The sequence below is a fragment of the Syngnathus leptorhynchus genome, chromosome 19, assembly GCF_054491065.1.
Source record: "Syngnathus leptorhynchus isolate UIUO chromosome 19, UIUO_Slep, whole genome shotgun sequence".
Taxonomy (NCBI): Eukaryota; Metazoa; Chordata; class Actinopteri; order Syngnathiformes; family Syngnathidae; genus Syngnathus; species Syngnathus leptorhynchus.
The window spans coordinates 5,291,638-5,307,363 of NC_141213.1; the positions used below are offsets into that span (position 1 = coordinate 5,291,638).

At 38.9% G+C, this 15,726-nt stretch overlaps 3 protein-coding genes and 1 non-coding gene across 6 annotated transcripts; 1 reads left to right on the plus strand and 3 right to left on the minus strand.

The window, feature by feature from the left end:
• Positions 1–6,128: 6,128 nt before the first annotated feature.
• LOC147041803 (cytochrome c oxidase subunit 7A2-like, mitochondrial) lies at positions 6,129–8,239 on the minus strand. Of its 3 annotated transcripts, none has more exons than XM_085939342.1 (4): positions 8,175–8,239; positions 7,331–7,451; positions 7,111–7,245; positions 6,129–6,765 (listed from the first exon to the last, which is right to left on the minus strand). In XM_085939342.1, exons 2-4 carry the CDS (start codon positions 7,397–7,399, stop codon positions 6,625–6,627), a joined length of 345 nt encoding a protein of 114 aa, XP_085795468.1. In that variant the 5' UTR covers positions 7,400–7,451; positions 8,175–8,239; the 3' UTR covers positions 6,129–6,624. The 3 variants fall into 3 exon arrangements, with proteins under 3 accessions (XP_085795468.1, XP_085795470.1, XP_085795467.1); XM_085939344.1 differs by lacking the exon at positions 8,175–8,239 and adding an exon at positions 7,843–7,861; XM_085939341.1 differs by lacking the exon at positions 8,175–8,239 and having other exon boundaries at positions 7,331–7,466.
• Positions 7,864–7,977, minus strand: LOC147041804 (U5 spliceosomal RNA). Its single transcript, XR_015069216.1, has one exon. It is a non-coding gene; the product is annotated as a U5 spliceosomal RNA (small nuclear RNA).
• Positions 8,240–9,759: 1,520 nt separating the features above from the next.
• Positions 9,760–13,474, minus strand: LOC147041805 (voltage-gated potassium channel regulatory subunit KCNG3-like). The gene is made up of 4 exons (XM_085939084.1): positions 13,385–13,474; positions 13,159–13,299; positions 11,824–12,533; positions 9,760–11,721 (listed from the first exon to the last, which is right to left on the minus strand). The coding sequence occupies exons 3-4, from the start codon at positions 12,396–12,398 to the stop codon at positions 11,094–11,096; spliced, it is 1,203 nt and encodes a 400-aa protein (XP_085795210.1). The 5' UTR covers positions 12,399–12,533; positions 13,159–13,299; positions 13,385–13,474; the 3' UTR covers positions 9,760–11,093.
• Positions 13,475–13,869: 395 nt separating this feature from the next.
• LOC147041806 (uncharacterized) lies at positions 13,870–15,602 on the plus strand. Its single transcript, XM_085939385.1, has 2 exons — positions 13,870–14,108; positions 14,686–15,602. The coding sequence occupies exons 1-2, from the start codon at positions 14,010–14,012 to the stop codon at positions 15,346–15,348; spliced, it is 762 nt and encodes a 253-aa protein (XP_085795511.1). The 5' UTR covers positions 13,870–14,009; the 3' UTR covers positions 15,349–15,602.
• Positions 15,603–15,726: the final 124 nt, after the last annotated feature.

A 15,726-nucleotide genomic window follows, 5' to 3' on the forward strand; every position in this document is an offset into this window, starting at 1 on the left:
CTTCCCAGAGATAAGCAGTGGGAAAATGCTTGAGGACAGAAACAACTGTTTGGCAAAGCCAGTGGGAGATTTGGCACGTTCACTGGCTTGTCACATGCTCAGTTATACTGCTCATCCACAAATGTATGCAGCATGATTAAACCCGTAGGCCTATGTTTTGTCCATTTCCCATTGTGGAAATGAAAGTTTGAAAGAAAACAAAAAGACATTCCATTACTTTTCTGACTTCTCTTCGATTGTTTCACGTCTCCTGACACTAGGAGTTTGATTTTTTTTTTTCTTCTTCATAGAATTGGTTTATAAAGGATGACTACTTGCTTGGATTAGATTTATGGATCTGTCTCGGTAAAAAGAACATACTGAGCTAGATGAAAATTGACCTGAAATAACCCCTGCTATGTTTCGCCGTGTTATAAAAGCAATTTCCTTTTGAAATATTGATTGCAAAAAAAAAAAAAAGAAAATGCCATCAACAAACATTCTCTTGGACTAAATTGTCAGAACCTTTGAAAATTGGAACGTTTACCTTGTGTAAATTCTGTATTTATCAATGCCAATTTTATGCGATATAATTTATATGTTTGTGTTTGTTGACTTTAATGTTTTTAAAAAAAGGTGTGTTCGCTTTATGAATCCCACTATAGCACAAAAGTGCCCACAAGTACTTAGTTACGCATTTAATGGTGAAAATAATAAAATATATATGGTCCGCTTTATAAATCTAATAGCCTTGTAGCATCTCAGCATACTTTACTGATTACTTTCTTTCTTTTTTTTCAAGTCGGCTGAACTGTTGAGACACTCTGGAGTGCATATTGAACCTTCTATGAACCAAGCACAGTTATACACAACGAATAGCTGAGGGCACTCGATTATGCAAATGAATCACGTTTGAATTTACCCATGATATGAAACCTATATAATTCTCTGACTCCTTTATTCTGTATTCCCTTGCTTGTTTAAGAGTTTCAGGTTTAGTGGTGTGGAGGATGGTGGGCTCGATTGCATGAACCTTGGACTGAAGAGCTGGAAGATAAACTGAAACTGAAGGCAAACAACAGATAACCTAACCCACAGAGGTCCAAAGAATAAAATTGGGATTGCGTTATGGACCACATTTTTTAAGACAGTTGGAGCAGGGCAAATATGATCTGACCTCTTGTGTTTTGGTATTTTCTTGCATGTGGTCAAACTGCTTTTAGACCCTAATCTAATTCTTTGCTCGGGTTTCATAAATCTATTCTAGTCCTGCCTTCTTCTCCCTAAAAAACAAACAAACATATTTTGTGATGTATTTTAAAATACCAACTAATTAAACAGCTTTGACCACATTTCTTGCTTTGATTCACTGGACATGGTGCTACTCCTGCACCTTGGCCACCGGAGGGCAGTCTAATGCAGAAATTCATGATCAATTCCTGATAATCCACCATGCTCAGAATTCTACACGCACACACACACGTACACACACATGCAGTGTAAGGTTGCAAATGTGTAAGGTTTGCAGAATGTACTCGATTCAAGGTTCTCCCCCCTGATATCTGGTGGTGTGACTGGAGCTTGGCATATTATCACTTTTTCAATGCGATTATTTAATTCTGTAACCTTGACATGAAGCGAGCACATCCTTTATATAAACATGGAGATAAAACTTGATTAAAACCCTCTCTTGATAAAGTCGTAGACAATGTGGCGCTGTTCAACTCACCTTGTCGCATGTTGTTTGGCCCTCATTTCTCCAGCCACGTGTTTTGTAGTTTCGAAAACTCGATAACCGTTTATGAATTGATCTTTCCTAGCAAACGTCTAATGAACTGAACGTGAAAAATAGAAAAAACACAACTCGCCAAGACAGAGCTGAGCAAATGAGAATGAGTACTTTGTGTAACTAACAGTGAGGTTCCATAAAGCAGGCAGTTGGAAATGGGTAAATGTGGAGTGACAGGAAAAATGGCCAATTTTCTAGCCTTGTTGAATTAATTCACAATGTCAAACTGACACCGACATCTCCTTTTGTACGATATTTTCAGCTAGCTCAATAAAATGTCTAGGCTCAGGTTATAGAGTGCACAGCATGTCTATCAAATGGAACATTTTTAAATGGGTGACTGACTGAGGCAATAATGTAAAAGTACTTTGCGTGCTTCGGGGGCCATGCAGGCACAATGTGATATATTATTTGAAGAATGCTTGAAACTCAACATAACTTTTTTTTTTTTTCCACGTTAAATATCTTATCATTGCAGTTTAATACAATTGCAAATCCTTGTATTCTGGTGGAATTGAGGTTTGTTTTATTAGTATTGTTTTATTCTCTCCCCTGACAAGACTGACAAGAGAATCGAATCCATAAGCAGTAATCCATGCAGTGCTCATCTTTTGTCTCACACTGTGTTGTGTAATAATTCCATAATGCAATGCCCCCCCCCCCCCCCCTCCCGCACCCCCTTATGGTACTGGATCCAAGCATCAGATCCTTTTCTGCACTGATATGGAATTATCTCATAGCAAATGACATGTTTGAAAGCGAAGGGACGGACGGAGTCATAAACTGAATTTAGAGATTAATTTTAATAGGAATAGAGGTCAAGGGGACTCAAGAATGAAGCAGACCAATCGCCTCCGGATGTAATTCTCCTCTAAAGCTGAAAGTGCAGCTTCATGCGATGAGACGACAGTGAAGAGAAAATCAGTCGGCCTTCATTGGAAAATCTATCCTTTTAAATTATGCATGGCTTTCTGATATTGCTGCAATTTTAAAAAAGTATATAGTGAAGAAGCACGGTTAGGAAATGCAGATGAGTTCTTCTTTGATTCCGACCGCTCTTTCTGTAGGCTACATGTCAGTGTGTATACGCTTGGATTTGCCTCATTAAACTTTCAATGAGTTTGGAGTATAATGAAAGTACATTTTTCTGTTAAAGTACCGGAATCATCAGAGCAAATGGTTGCAGGTTCTCATTTCCATCTGTGCAAGCTAGCAGCTGTGTGTCTTGACAAATCATCATTCTATGCTTATTCATTTTTTAAAAGTACTTTTCCTGTACAGTGAAATAGACTTGTTCGATTTACATATGCTGCCACTATACTGTAAATACATGTGGTACTTACTAGTGAATTAATTGAGACTGAAAAAAAAAAAACGACTGCTGTGTGTGAACGTTATCTGCAAATAATTAACAGAGACGTCTTTCAATCTTGTCTTCTTTTGTTCAACCCAATGCCTCACACTCACTTTCCTTAAGTGGGGCATACAAAAGCCATACTAAGAAATTAAATACTTCAAACTGTACTTGACTTGGATTTTTTTTCCATTTTGTGAATCCATCGGCTGAGCGAAAAGCATCTTTTCAAAGTCTCCTTCAAATAGACTCTTGCAGTGGAATAAATTAAAACCTCTGATCACCACTTCAGATCAACATTAAAAATAACATTCACGCCTACTCGCAATTTAAAGCCTCTAATGATCCCACTAAGCACGTTTTGGCCTGTGGGAGGGAAGTGCCAAAAGGAAGCAAAAGCTAAGACTAATGAGCTAGCCTTTTTTGGTGGATGTTTATTACAGTAGGGTGGGCTTTCTCCATTTCTGGTTGGGACCTAAGTTGTTTTGATGTAAGGCGCTCATTTGTTCACAGCGGCATGCAAACAGGTGGGGGGTGGGGGGGTGGATGAGGCCCCAGGCATTCACCTGAGGGGGGCGTTGACATCCAGGTCAAATGAAAAAAGAAAAAAACAATCATTCAGATATGCAAAAGCAGTGGAGCAAATAAATAAATAAATGAAAAGTGAAGGTGATCCTATGGGAAGGCAATAGTTTTTTTTAAAACTCATAAATTTGGTTTGGCTTGAGCCTCTTTATGAAAATTATGAATGATCTTCAGAGGGAGTTTCTTGATTTGCTCATTTTATTGCCTTCATCACGCCCGATCAAGCACTTCCACTTATTTGTTTCAAGCGTTGGAAAATGTACCAATTTGTTTTGCTTCATAAGATCTGAATGATTTATACGATTTTTTTGAGTTGGAGCCAGGTTTTTTTTTTGTCATGCATCCAAACAGAGATTCCATCTCAATAAGAAGAGCCGTTGAACACCCGATGGCAGCTGGAAGTTTGAATGCTTTAATTCTTCCATACTGCTTACTTTTGATGCACTCATTAGGGTAATTAAGTTCCGGGTCGAATTTTATCCTGGCCAAGAACGCTCTCGTAATATTTGTCGATAATAAATTATGAATTACAGATTGAAAAATGTATTAATAGCCTGTCTGTCAAATTTTAGGATTAAAGAACGACTTTGTGGGTATGGATGTGACCTAAACAGCATGTAGGCATTTAAATAAGGCATTTGTTGATTTCTCAATGAATATTTGAGTATGAGTATGAGTACTCCACTATGAATACATTTTCCTCTTCACAGCTACACTTTCTTTTCGTAAGGCCGTCTCATGAGTCGGACTCAAAATGCATCTTGCTGAAAAAGATCTATACGATCACTATGTTCAATCTCAACATGTATTATGAATGTATAACCTTGGACCGTGGCAGTCAAGAATGTTTCGATGATAGAAACTTTACAAAGTATGCAATATTAATACATCATCTGGTGCAGTTCAGACTCAGTAATTATCTGAGAACATGATCAAATATTTAAAAACATATACCATCCCTGGTTATTATAATAAATATGTGCAGAATTAGCTAGCTTTGCTCAATCAACTAGAAAAATAATGTTATTTCTTCCCTTCTGGAAAAAAAAAAAATGTCGCTCATGGGTGGCTGTAAATTGTAATTACCAAGACTGATGTTTTGGTCGACACTCGTAAAAATCATATTATATTCAGGGCATTGGCGGTTTCTGACATGTGCAATATGTGCGGTTGCACAAGGCCACATTTCTGCTTTGTGAACCGCTACATTAAATCGTTTACTATGGTGACATGTGTATATTGCGCCCTCTTGTGGTTGCCCTCTGCAGAAGTGATTGCAGGGGAGCACTACTGAACATTGTTTTATTTTGTAAAATTTGATTTTCATACTGGTTCTTTATACACAGATCTCGTGAGTGTCAATAAAAGGTTTATTTTTGAAGAACAGTTTCAATGGATTGCTGTGAAGCACGTTTGCCTTAAAATCAAATAAACAATTCTATGATTCCTGGCGTCATTATAAGACATGAATTCCATTTGTCATTTATAAAAAATGAAAATTGAGTGCTTTTTTCAGACAAACACAAAATGTGAGTGCCACCAGTGACATGAAAACAATACATGTATTTTTTTCCCCGTCTTCCTTTTGTTTTTTTCCTGTTCCCCAGTTTGCCATAACAAATTAAAACCTAGAAAGCAATTATTAATAACGCCATCTTCAATTTCATACCCCTCACTGTATACTATACACGCTTCATTACGTGATCATTCATTTTTTTATTTTTTTTTACCTTTTACTGCAAGTGCCAGTCCAGTTAAAATAATTTCTTTGACGGCACTTTATTGCCATCTAGGGGGAAAAAATGACCATTGGACAAACTATTGCATTTTACACTAAAATATATTCACTAAGATTATATTTTCATCCTGTTTAACTCTATTACATTTCTACTATATTTCTATAGCGCTTATTCTGTACAGGGCTTAGGACAGTCCCCCACCGTGTTGATTCAATCTTATTTAGAAGGGGAGATTATTGTTTCTTGACACTTTTAAAAAAAAATGTAATTCAAAAAACACATTTCAATCTCTTTAGTGTGAAAAAAAAGTACTTTAAATTCAATTTTCAAGCATCCTGACGCATCTCCCTAACATTAGCAATGGATGCTCTGTTGTCATGGTGACTGCTTCATTGTCATGTGTCCTGTGTAGAACTCAAGGTGAATGTACCTAAATGTTTCTCTCCCTTGAATGATAGCTGTGTTTTCCATCTTTAAGACTAATGGCTAAATGGAGATCATTTTATTGATATTAAACCAATTATGAGATTTTGTGTCATAAGTCTAAAGCTTGAACTCTCATTGACATTGATGGACCGAGTAATTAAATAGACTGACTCATACATAGAGCTGTTTATTGACTTGAAGTTAAATCACGTTTATTATTTCTACAAAAAGCACAACATTTTTGTCATCAGTTAAAACAAAGTACGGTGGGCTCCAATGTTGTTTCACTACCATGGCAACTGGGAGAAGGAAATAAATGTATACAATTTAACAAAAATAATTATTTTATTAAGAATGTCCATGACCATATGATAGGGAATGCTATAAATCCACTATTCTCAAATAACCAGTGAGAGAACAGCAAATCCTAAATAATCCATCAGTATGAGCTTGTTGGGAAACATTAATAAGGTGGTCCAATTTCATAAAGAGAGGATCAATTGGGCTCAGGAAAAGCAGGGGTAGATTTGATTTGTGTTCGATTGGTTGACAATATAAGCCTTAAGGTGAATCCAAATGCTCTTTTTCTATATGCAATACATAATGATGACAGCGACACTTGAACAAAATAAAATTTCATCTTTGAATATAATGATTTTATTGTGCCGGCATACATTTTAAATGTTAATCCCAAAGTGTCCTTGAAAGCATCCATTAATCGCCAATGCTGCCATCCAACCGACTGCGCCGAATCACTTATTCCCAGGCTGAGTAGCAAAGTAGAGCGTTACAAGGCAGTAAAGCGCCCCTCCGATGGTGAGTCCCATGGTGGTCCTGTAGAGTAGCTTGTCTATCAGACCGCCCTTGAGGTAGACCGGGACCCTGTCAGACCGCTGAAAATTATTTTTTAAAAAGGTGAGGTCACTAGGAGAAAAATACACCCGTTTATTGTGGGACAGCATAAATCCCACTTGATTAATCTGCATTGGTGAGTTCTTAAATCAAAGTATTCGGTCTGTAAAAAGGTGTCGGTGCATCTCTAGACGAAACCATAGCAACATGCTCGATTCAAGAGCTCAAGGCCGATGTTGAAGAACAAACACATTATAAGGGGTACCACTTCATTTCACAGAGTTGCAGCCAGCACCTTTTTAAAATGATTTGATTTGGCAGGTTTCCAATAAACGTGCCGGCGTAGAGAACAGAAAGCAATGAAGGTCATCGTAATTACAGTTTACCTGGAAGAACCTCTGCAAGTCAGGGACTTTGTTGGCTCCCAAATATTGCACTTGGATTCCTGTTTCATACTCCAACTCAGTAGGAGACGCAAAGATCATTGGAGAACTAACAGGAGGGACAGCTGGACGCAGACCCTGAATAAAACATTTAACCATTGTGTGTGAGCAAAGAGTTAAAAGCTTAAAAGTCACGTTAAATATACTTTCGTATGACTCTTACCTGCGGGGTGTATGCGTTGGCAGTTGCTCCAGTGAGCCGTTGTGTCACGGCATTAAATTTATAGTACATGGTTCGCAGGGGTCAGCGGAAATTCACCTTTAAGTGGCTGCACGACAGCTAACTGCTCACATGGTGGTGAGCGAAAACATAAGCTTTCAAAGCAACAAAGACAAGATGATGTACAAAGGATAATCATAAACCCCTAACAGCAGGCCTGCTGGGTGAGAGCCTTATTGAATGTGTTGAAGTTGCATGAGATATGACAAAAAGGCACTCAAACCAACATAATTAATTCATTTCTATAGTCTTTAATTGAATGGTTAGAAATTCAAGTGCGTGCGTTGATAAGGAGCAATGTCAAGCAGAATTTACTGCTTGTAATTTATTTAAATTAGATGCAGTGAACTCGGATCAATTATCCAATACCCGTTGATCTGCGAGAACATTTTATTAGAATGTTGTAACGGTACGATAGCTTCAATTTGTAATTTCAAGTATATAGTGGGGATTACTTTGTTTTGGACATGAGAGGAAGCCCCGCTTTCGCAGGGCATCAAAAAATTTGATAAGACTCTTGTTGTTCCTCCCCACGGAAATCTTTAGTAAAAGGCGAAAGATTTATACGATCTGAAGAGAAACAAGAGTGTATTGCTGAAATAGCGTGTTACACAGCCATGTCATTGCTACCGACACAATTTGAACTAACGGTGTCAAAGTAACACACCTCTAAACTCATGCAAAACATTACAATCGAAAGACGAACTTTCATACTACATGAATATGCTAAACCTATAATAAAGTATTGCCAAAAAACAACTACAAAGGTTTAAAATAAGATTCTTACAGCGCAAAGGCTTCTGGGAGATTGTTACATTTCCGGGTTGGCTGCGACGTACTGTTATCTCCGCTTCCTGTTACACGCTCCCTCAAATCCTTAAAAAAAAACTGCAAAATTATGACACTGTGGGATTCGTATGAATTTGAAGTGTTAGAAGATCTATGATAATCATGATGATCAGTGATAAAAGCACGTACTTAAGCAGTGCATTTCTGTTATTTCCTGTTATATGATTGAGCCTATTCAACATTGTATGCATTCAAGACGAGAAGGTTCACTCATTTAAAAATTTGCAAAAAGCAAACGATTATATTGGCCAACATGCTTTTTGGTCCATTTTAATGATGCACTGTACTGTTTCTTTCTCCTTCTTGTTGCAACACGTTGACAGCCTGCAGATTAACAGACACAGGAGGGGGAGGGGGGGGTGACATAATGAAGCTGTGAAGAAGGAATGCGAGTTTTCAAGTTTTTTCACAGTGACAGAAAAAAAAAGTCAAATCTAAATGAAATGCAAAGAACAGAGGAGCAAATGTAGGTCATGTTGTTATTTCCCCTTAAGGCCAAACATGCATAAATCGGAAAAGCTATTTAAATCAAACTATGACTAAAATATCCCCAGATAAGTCGTAACAGACATTTGTGACTCATATGTGAAAAGAAGCTTTGTCAATCTGATCCTTCGCACCTTTGCTGTCTGTTATCATGCCTAAGGAATGTTTTGCACCTTGTGACTGTGTTGATATGATAACTTCACACCCTCTAATGATTTACATAAAATATCACATTCTCAGTTGCTTTCATTCATCCTCTTCATCATGAAATTTACTAACAAGCAATATTTTAGCTGGACAAATTCATACTTCAGGTAAAGACAGACAGACAACAAACCATTTAGCTGTTGTTTAATTTCATACTTGATGGGAAAGAATTTAAAAGTCATTTTGAAGAACAATCTGCTCCAAGATGTCCATGTCACACTTTGTCCTAATAATAATAATAATAATAATAATAATAATAATAATAATGATCCCCAAGACTACAATATTTCCTACTGGTAATAGTGAAACATGCTAAAAAAAATGTTTATCTGAAAATGAATATGAAATATTGGATATAATTGTTCCACCAGCAATCTGTTCAGCTTTAGTCGGCCTGCTGTAGATGTCTGAGACAGAATATTTTCCTGTGATCACCATCCCAGTTTCAAAGAGAACCCCCCTTTCAGAAAACAGTCTCAGTTATTTTCCCTGATGGATATTTGGGAAGCAGACCATCTGGCGAGTCGGATTACAGTTGGTGCGTCCCCTGATGAAGTTTGGTTTCCCTAAAAGAGCCACTGCTTGTTTCTTTGGACTTAATTGATTGCTATACTGCAACATAATAATAATAATAAACCAATCAGAGGACTGGAAAATGCTGAAACCATCGTGGGCACGCTGTGAGGACAAATGTGAAATCTGATTAGGTCAAGAAAGTCATGTTGCTTATTTAATTTATAGAAATTACATCAACCAGAAGGCCTTGGGCAGATTAAATTGCCAAAGCAACACATAAGAGGCTGAAATGTGATTCAGTGAACAGTTACCACACATCCGAAATGTATTCTTGCTGAAAACTATCAAGAAATTGATCAAATTATGAGAACTTTTATTGAAACGTAAACTGAGTCGCTGGAATTTTTTTATTTTTTTATTTTTGAAGAACGATGAGTGAGATACGACATTTACACTCTAGCAGCTCGAGGAGCCTGACATTTCCACCACTTCAACTTCCTCTCTCTGGGTCTGCTGTCTCCATGGCAACTGTCTATACTGCCCAAACTGTCCAACATATTCAGTTCATCTGCTTAACTCCTGATACTCCAGAGACTTCCGTATTGAATCGCCGCTGACTCAATCTAAAAATGCAACAATTTTATATGGCTGCTCTCAAATATTCCCTCTAAATGTATTTATGGGGCGGGAAGAAAATGTACAAGAAACAGTGAGTGAAGGTGTAGGACATTATTCTGAGAGATTACGAAATGAATCACATTCAGTAAGGAGCAGACGAGGTGAGCATATTTTGGTACCTGAGCGAGTGAGCGAGCAGTCGGATGTTCTTCTGCTCTGTTGTGAGAGAGTGTCGCTTTTTTTTTTTGACAAAATTTGTGCAGAGTGAAGCAAGGCAGTTCAAAGACTGTGGCACATTTATGATTTGTTATACAACAGCACTGTGCTGCATTGTGAATGTGAATTGCCAATGTCTTACTCGTAAATATTTTCTCTACTAGTCGCTTTTTTAGTCTTTGAGTACAAACTTAAGATGCATACCAAGGACATTGAAGAAGTGAGGATAAACTACTGACTACATAGGCTACCAATAGTAGCATCATTAAATTTCTTTAAACTCCTCGTATAACAAATTAGCAATGCTCTTTTGTCCTCCACCGGCTTTTCTGTGCCAATTGCTGTAAAAAAAAAAAAATCTTACACAAGGTTTTTAAAATGCAGAAAATATGACCTTCTAAAAATGACTGTAAAGGTGGAACTATATTCTAATAAGATATCATTTACAAACCATACCTGGCATTTACAAAGTCACCTAGAAACAAAAACTAGAAACAGTACGTCTGCTTGCACTTGCAATAGCATATTTTGAGTACTGTTCATCTGCATGCATAGGTTTACAATTTGAAATAGTAAAGATCAACAATTAAATTCATTCATATGATGACATCCATTTTTCAAAACCTGAACTTTGATCACTGTTATGTAACATTTTAGCCTCTAAAGTTGCACTTAAAAAAAAAAAGGCCCTTATTGTAATCCTACCACATTTTATTGACCTGTGAGGGACTGAAAATATTCACACTCTTTCCCGTCGTTGACAAAAAGGTCCGTAGTCTATGACATGTAAAATCCTCTTGCTCTATCGTGTCTTTCAATCGATAAAATCAGTCGATGAACTGCGGATGCAGCGTGCCGAACGGATCTTCAGTTCATGGTAGCACTGCACAAAACTATGGTAAATAAAAGTGATCGGCAGGGCTAGAAGGACTATTCCACTCACCACGCAGAACCCGCCCAGTACGCGACCGGCCATAGTCACCGGGTACATGTCCCCGTAGCCTACTGTAGTCATGGAGATAATGACCCACCAACTGGCAGCAGGGATGCTAGTATAGTCCTGGTTACCTCCTTCTAAAAGCTGAGCCAGCGCACTGAAGATGGCCATGGCGACAAAGATGAACACCAGAAGCATCACCATTTCACGATAGCATCGTCTCAGCGTCAGGCCGAGAGTCTGTAGGCCCAGGAAGTGACGAGCCAGCTTGATCACCCAGAAGATTCTCATGATGCGCAGCACCCGCAGTGTCACGCCGGCTCGCTGAAGCTGTGAATTCTCTCCCGTCAGGACCGTGGCGGTGACGGAAATATAATACGGAGTGATGGCCAGCAGGTCAATGATGTTCAGAGGACGACGCACAAACTCGCATTTGTTTCGAGACACAATGAAGCGGACGATGCACTCGGCGGTGAACCAACCGATGCACACCGCCTCGATGATCCTGGGAATGAGAAATCAGGGAAGAAGAATGTTTCAATCAAAACTAACCATGGCTAATCGATCAATACTGGGATCATTTGACTACATATGCCCATGTCACTACCTGTGTTCATCCAGTGTCTCAGCATTCTTCCACTCTGGTAAGGTGCTGGCACACATCATCACCATAGAAATGAGAACAAACAGCACAGATACAGAGGCCAGGATTTGCGCCGCCACTGAGGATGTGGGTTCCTCAAATGCTCGCCTCATCCTCTCCAACCAATGATCGGACGGTTCCTCTGGGCCTTGTGGTTCCTCTTCAGGGAAAAAGTGAACAAAGCAGTCGGAGAGACGTTCATCCAGCCGCCGCTGGCAGCAAAGTTGCAGGTCAGCACTCTCCAAGCCCCAGTAGAGCATCTCATTATAGAAGGATAGTTCACACATGTGTGGGACAAAACGTAACTTGCCATGCTGCAAATACAGCATGATGAAGCTGAAGGCCTCGGAGTGGCGGTCGAAAAAAAACTCGTTTCTGTCACGGTCGTAGTCATCGCACAGCTCTAACAACTCGCTCTCTGACACGCAGCGATACAGGCGACTGAGTCTGCTCAGTGGGAGGTGCTTCATCAGTTCCACCGTGAAAGGAAATCTGCGACCGCCAACGTTCAGGGTGCAAAAGCTACTTCCAAACTTCATCTTCTGTCAGAGGCAAAGTCCAAACTCTGGTCCTATGCTCTTATGAAACTACAAAAACAGGAATGATTTAGTTGCGTTTCATCTCGCTTTGGGACTGTTCTCCATCATTGCTTGATCAGCATTCTTATTCTTTTGCTTTAATAAAAAGAAAAACTTGTATTAGTCACCAAAAGCAAATACAACACAGTGTGTGTGTTTTTTTGAGTGAGCTGTTCCTTAAACTATAATTACTCTTAACTCACTTGGATCAAAATGACTTTAGGAATAAATGAGTAAAGTAACAGGTGGGGCAGAATATTTGACCAATGAGATGTGATCATCTCTGAATATTCCCCCCCCCAAGAAATGCTGCCCAGAGGAGTTAGCAATAGCAGATGTCTGATATAATTATGCAAACTAGATGACACAGAATCAACAGTGGTTGCAGCCAAGTCATGCACTCTATTTTGCCTCCATTGCTTTGGGGGGGAAAAAAAAGAAATCTCTTCCTCATAATCGTGCACCTGTTAATCTATTATTCTATTATTGCCTTTAGAAAAGTAACAGATCAGTCTAACATTAAAAACTGGAAATACAACCATAATACTGTTACTGCATGAAGCATAAACTTCAAGTTCCTATAAAAATGAGGTTAGTCCTAATAAACGGAACTGAATAACAATCAATGAGAAAAATGGAAGTGATATTGGCCCATGTTCAGATCTCAAACAATGTTCCAAACACATACGATAAAATTTTTCATTCCGTTTCTCAAGCTTACCTCAAAACATCTTCGCAAAAGTCTATCAGGGATTTTGTTTTGTTTGTCTTACTCCTCCAGCAGACAACTTCTGTTGAATCTATCAGACTGAATCCCAGCAAGCTTCTCCTATCGCCGCCTCCCGCCTCTCGTGTGAGTGTCCTATGATTTCGAAGGGAAAAAAAAAAAAAGGTTGGTCTGAGCAGATGAATTGCTGCTCAGTGACTGATGTGAGTAAGACACTTGCCCTCCTACACGTCTCTCATCCACTTCCTTGTCCTTCTTGGGCTTCTCCTGTTCCTCTTCCCTCTTCAGTGCTGCCTCTCCTGAGGTTCCCTACTCATATTTCACTCTCTCCACCCTCCTCCTTCATCAGACTTCACAATCCATTGAATTCACGATTGATGGAGTCTATGTCATTGTTTCATGAGATTACATCAAATCATAGCAAAGGTGAATCATTGACTTAATTCATTAATAAGGGGGGGCAGTTGTTTCTAGTGAAATAACGCCCTCTTGTGGATTTTCTTTGTAGTGTTCGTTTTTTACACATTTTAATTTGACAACATGCATGTTTGTGGGATTACATATCACTGTCTGGCTTTGTTTTTGCAATACATTGCAGTAGATTTTAGCATCTTGGCCACTCCCCCACGATTTCAAAGCTTCTGTCCTCCTCCTTCCGCTTTGTGATTTGACATCTTTTATCTTTTGCGGCTTTATTTCCCAATCACTGCATGTCCCTTCAGTGTCAATTTCTATGCACTTAAGTGCATGTTCATTTAGAGCTGAGACACTCAGACATTGGAAGAAATCCAATAAGAGACCATTAAGAGCCATTTTCATCCTGAGAACTTGCAGCAGTCATTAACATGGAGAAAAGTTCCTCAGGAAACACAAAGAAAAGAAGCTTGGGAAACAATTATAAAAAGCAATTTTCACATTTCTCGAGAGGGAGCTTCTCAAACAGGGTGAGTTTATATCTTAGTGCGGTAAGGTGTTTGGTAGTCATTTTATTTTCTGTCGCTTATCTTATTTGAACAAAATTAAATTTTCAATTACTTGTTAAATGAAGTTAAAAAGAAATGAAAAATTATTCAAAATATATAGTCGGGTAGTTATTAATTTAGTGTGTGTGATTCAACCCAAATAAATTTCAGATATTTTATTAGGCTTTTCGTTACTTTTTTGTAGCTTTCTTGTTTTCGCTTTTATCTTGGCTATACTTAAGGAATGGAGAAAATCATTTAGTTTTTTTGTGTTTCATGTGTTATGTAAAGCGCTTTGTTGCTTTGTTTTGCTGTTGCCAAAGCACAAAACTTGGGAGTGCTAACTAACACTAACTTGCTATTTTGGACTGTTCATATGATGTGTTGACACTCATTTTAACAAGTTAGAATGTGACTGGCTAATTCTAAATACAGCCACAACAACACAAAGGTCTGAAATAATTTCTCCTGGTCTCATTGTTGTCTCAAATGGGGGTTTGCTATAATGTTGTGTATATCCAAAGTATTAACCGTTTTATATCTCTCTCCCCCAAACCAGCCATACCATCAATTGCACCCCGGAATGAACCCAGGGGGAAGTTACCGCCACCCCTCGGAGAATGGCCTCATCCTTTGCCAGTACTCAAACGGCGAGCTGGCTGCAGAAAACGCAGCCCTCAGAGAGCAGCTGGTGCTGCAGCATCACCGACACGATCACGAAAGGCAGCGGCTCCTGAGAGCCCTGAAGAAGCCGAACGAGTCCAACTCGGAAAACCTCATTGCCGTCGTAAATGAACAGTGGCAACAGTGGTGGGCGATCCGAGAGCAAGAGACTGCTGCCCAATTTCAAACTCAGTTGGTGGGCATGCAATTGTACATGGATGAAATGGCTGCCAATTTTTGCATCGAGTTGGAAAGTATGCACGAGCACAATGTGGATACTGTTTGCTATTTTCAAAGCGAGATGCAGTACATGCGCTGGCACATGGAGCAGGCCATATCGGAAAAGGATGACATCATTAAAAACCTGAAAAAAGAAAATTCCTCCCTCGTGGCACAGAATAAAGAAATGTCCTCCCATCTTAGCAAATTCAAAGCGGAGAGTCCGGAGACACGAGATACTCTAAAAGCTCTGGAGGATCAGTTGCAAGCTGAGCAAGAGGTGAAGATGACCCCCACTATTGAGGAGCTCCTTGAACAAGTGGAAAAGCTGGATCTTTAAGACCCTCACAGTGCAGAAAGCGATTGAGATACACCAGTTTGGCTAATGATTATTAAAAGACGCTAATGTGTCAGAATTCCACTGGTCAAAAGTTAGAGTGGGACTGGCTGACCACTTGAATGCATGTGTGTGTGCTGATTTTCTTTTATAGCAAGATGTTCGACCACCACTAAAGTCTATTTTCCAGCTGTCACAACTGTGTATTAGGTCACAATAAATGCTCATGTCAAGTTTGAAAATAAAAAGCCAAGCACACACAACCCAGCAAATCCTGTGTTTATTCATTGCCATGCAGAAAAAGGGGCAGCACCCAGTCAGGATAACTAACATCATTAAAATATTTAAAATATTGTTTAAAATATTATTTAAATAACATCA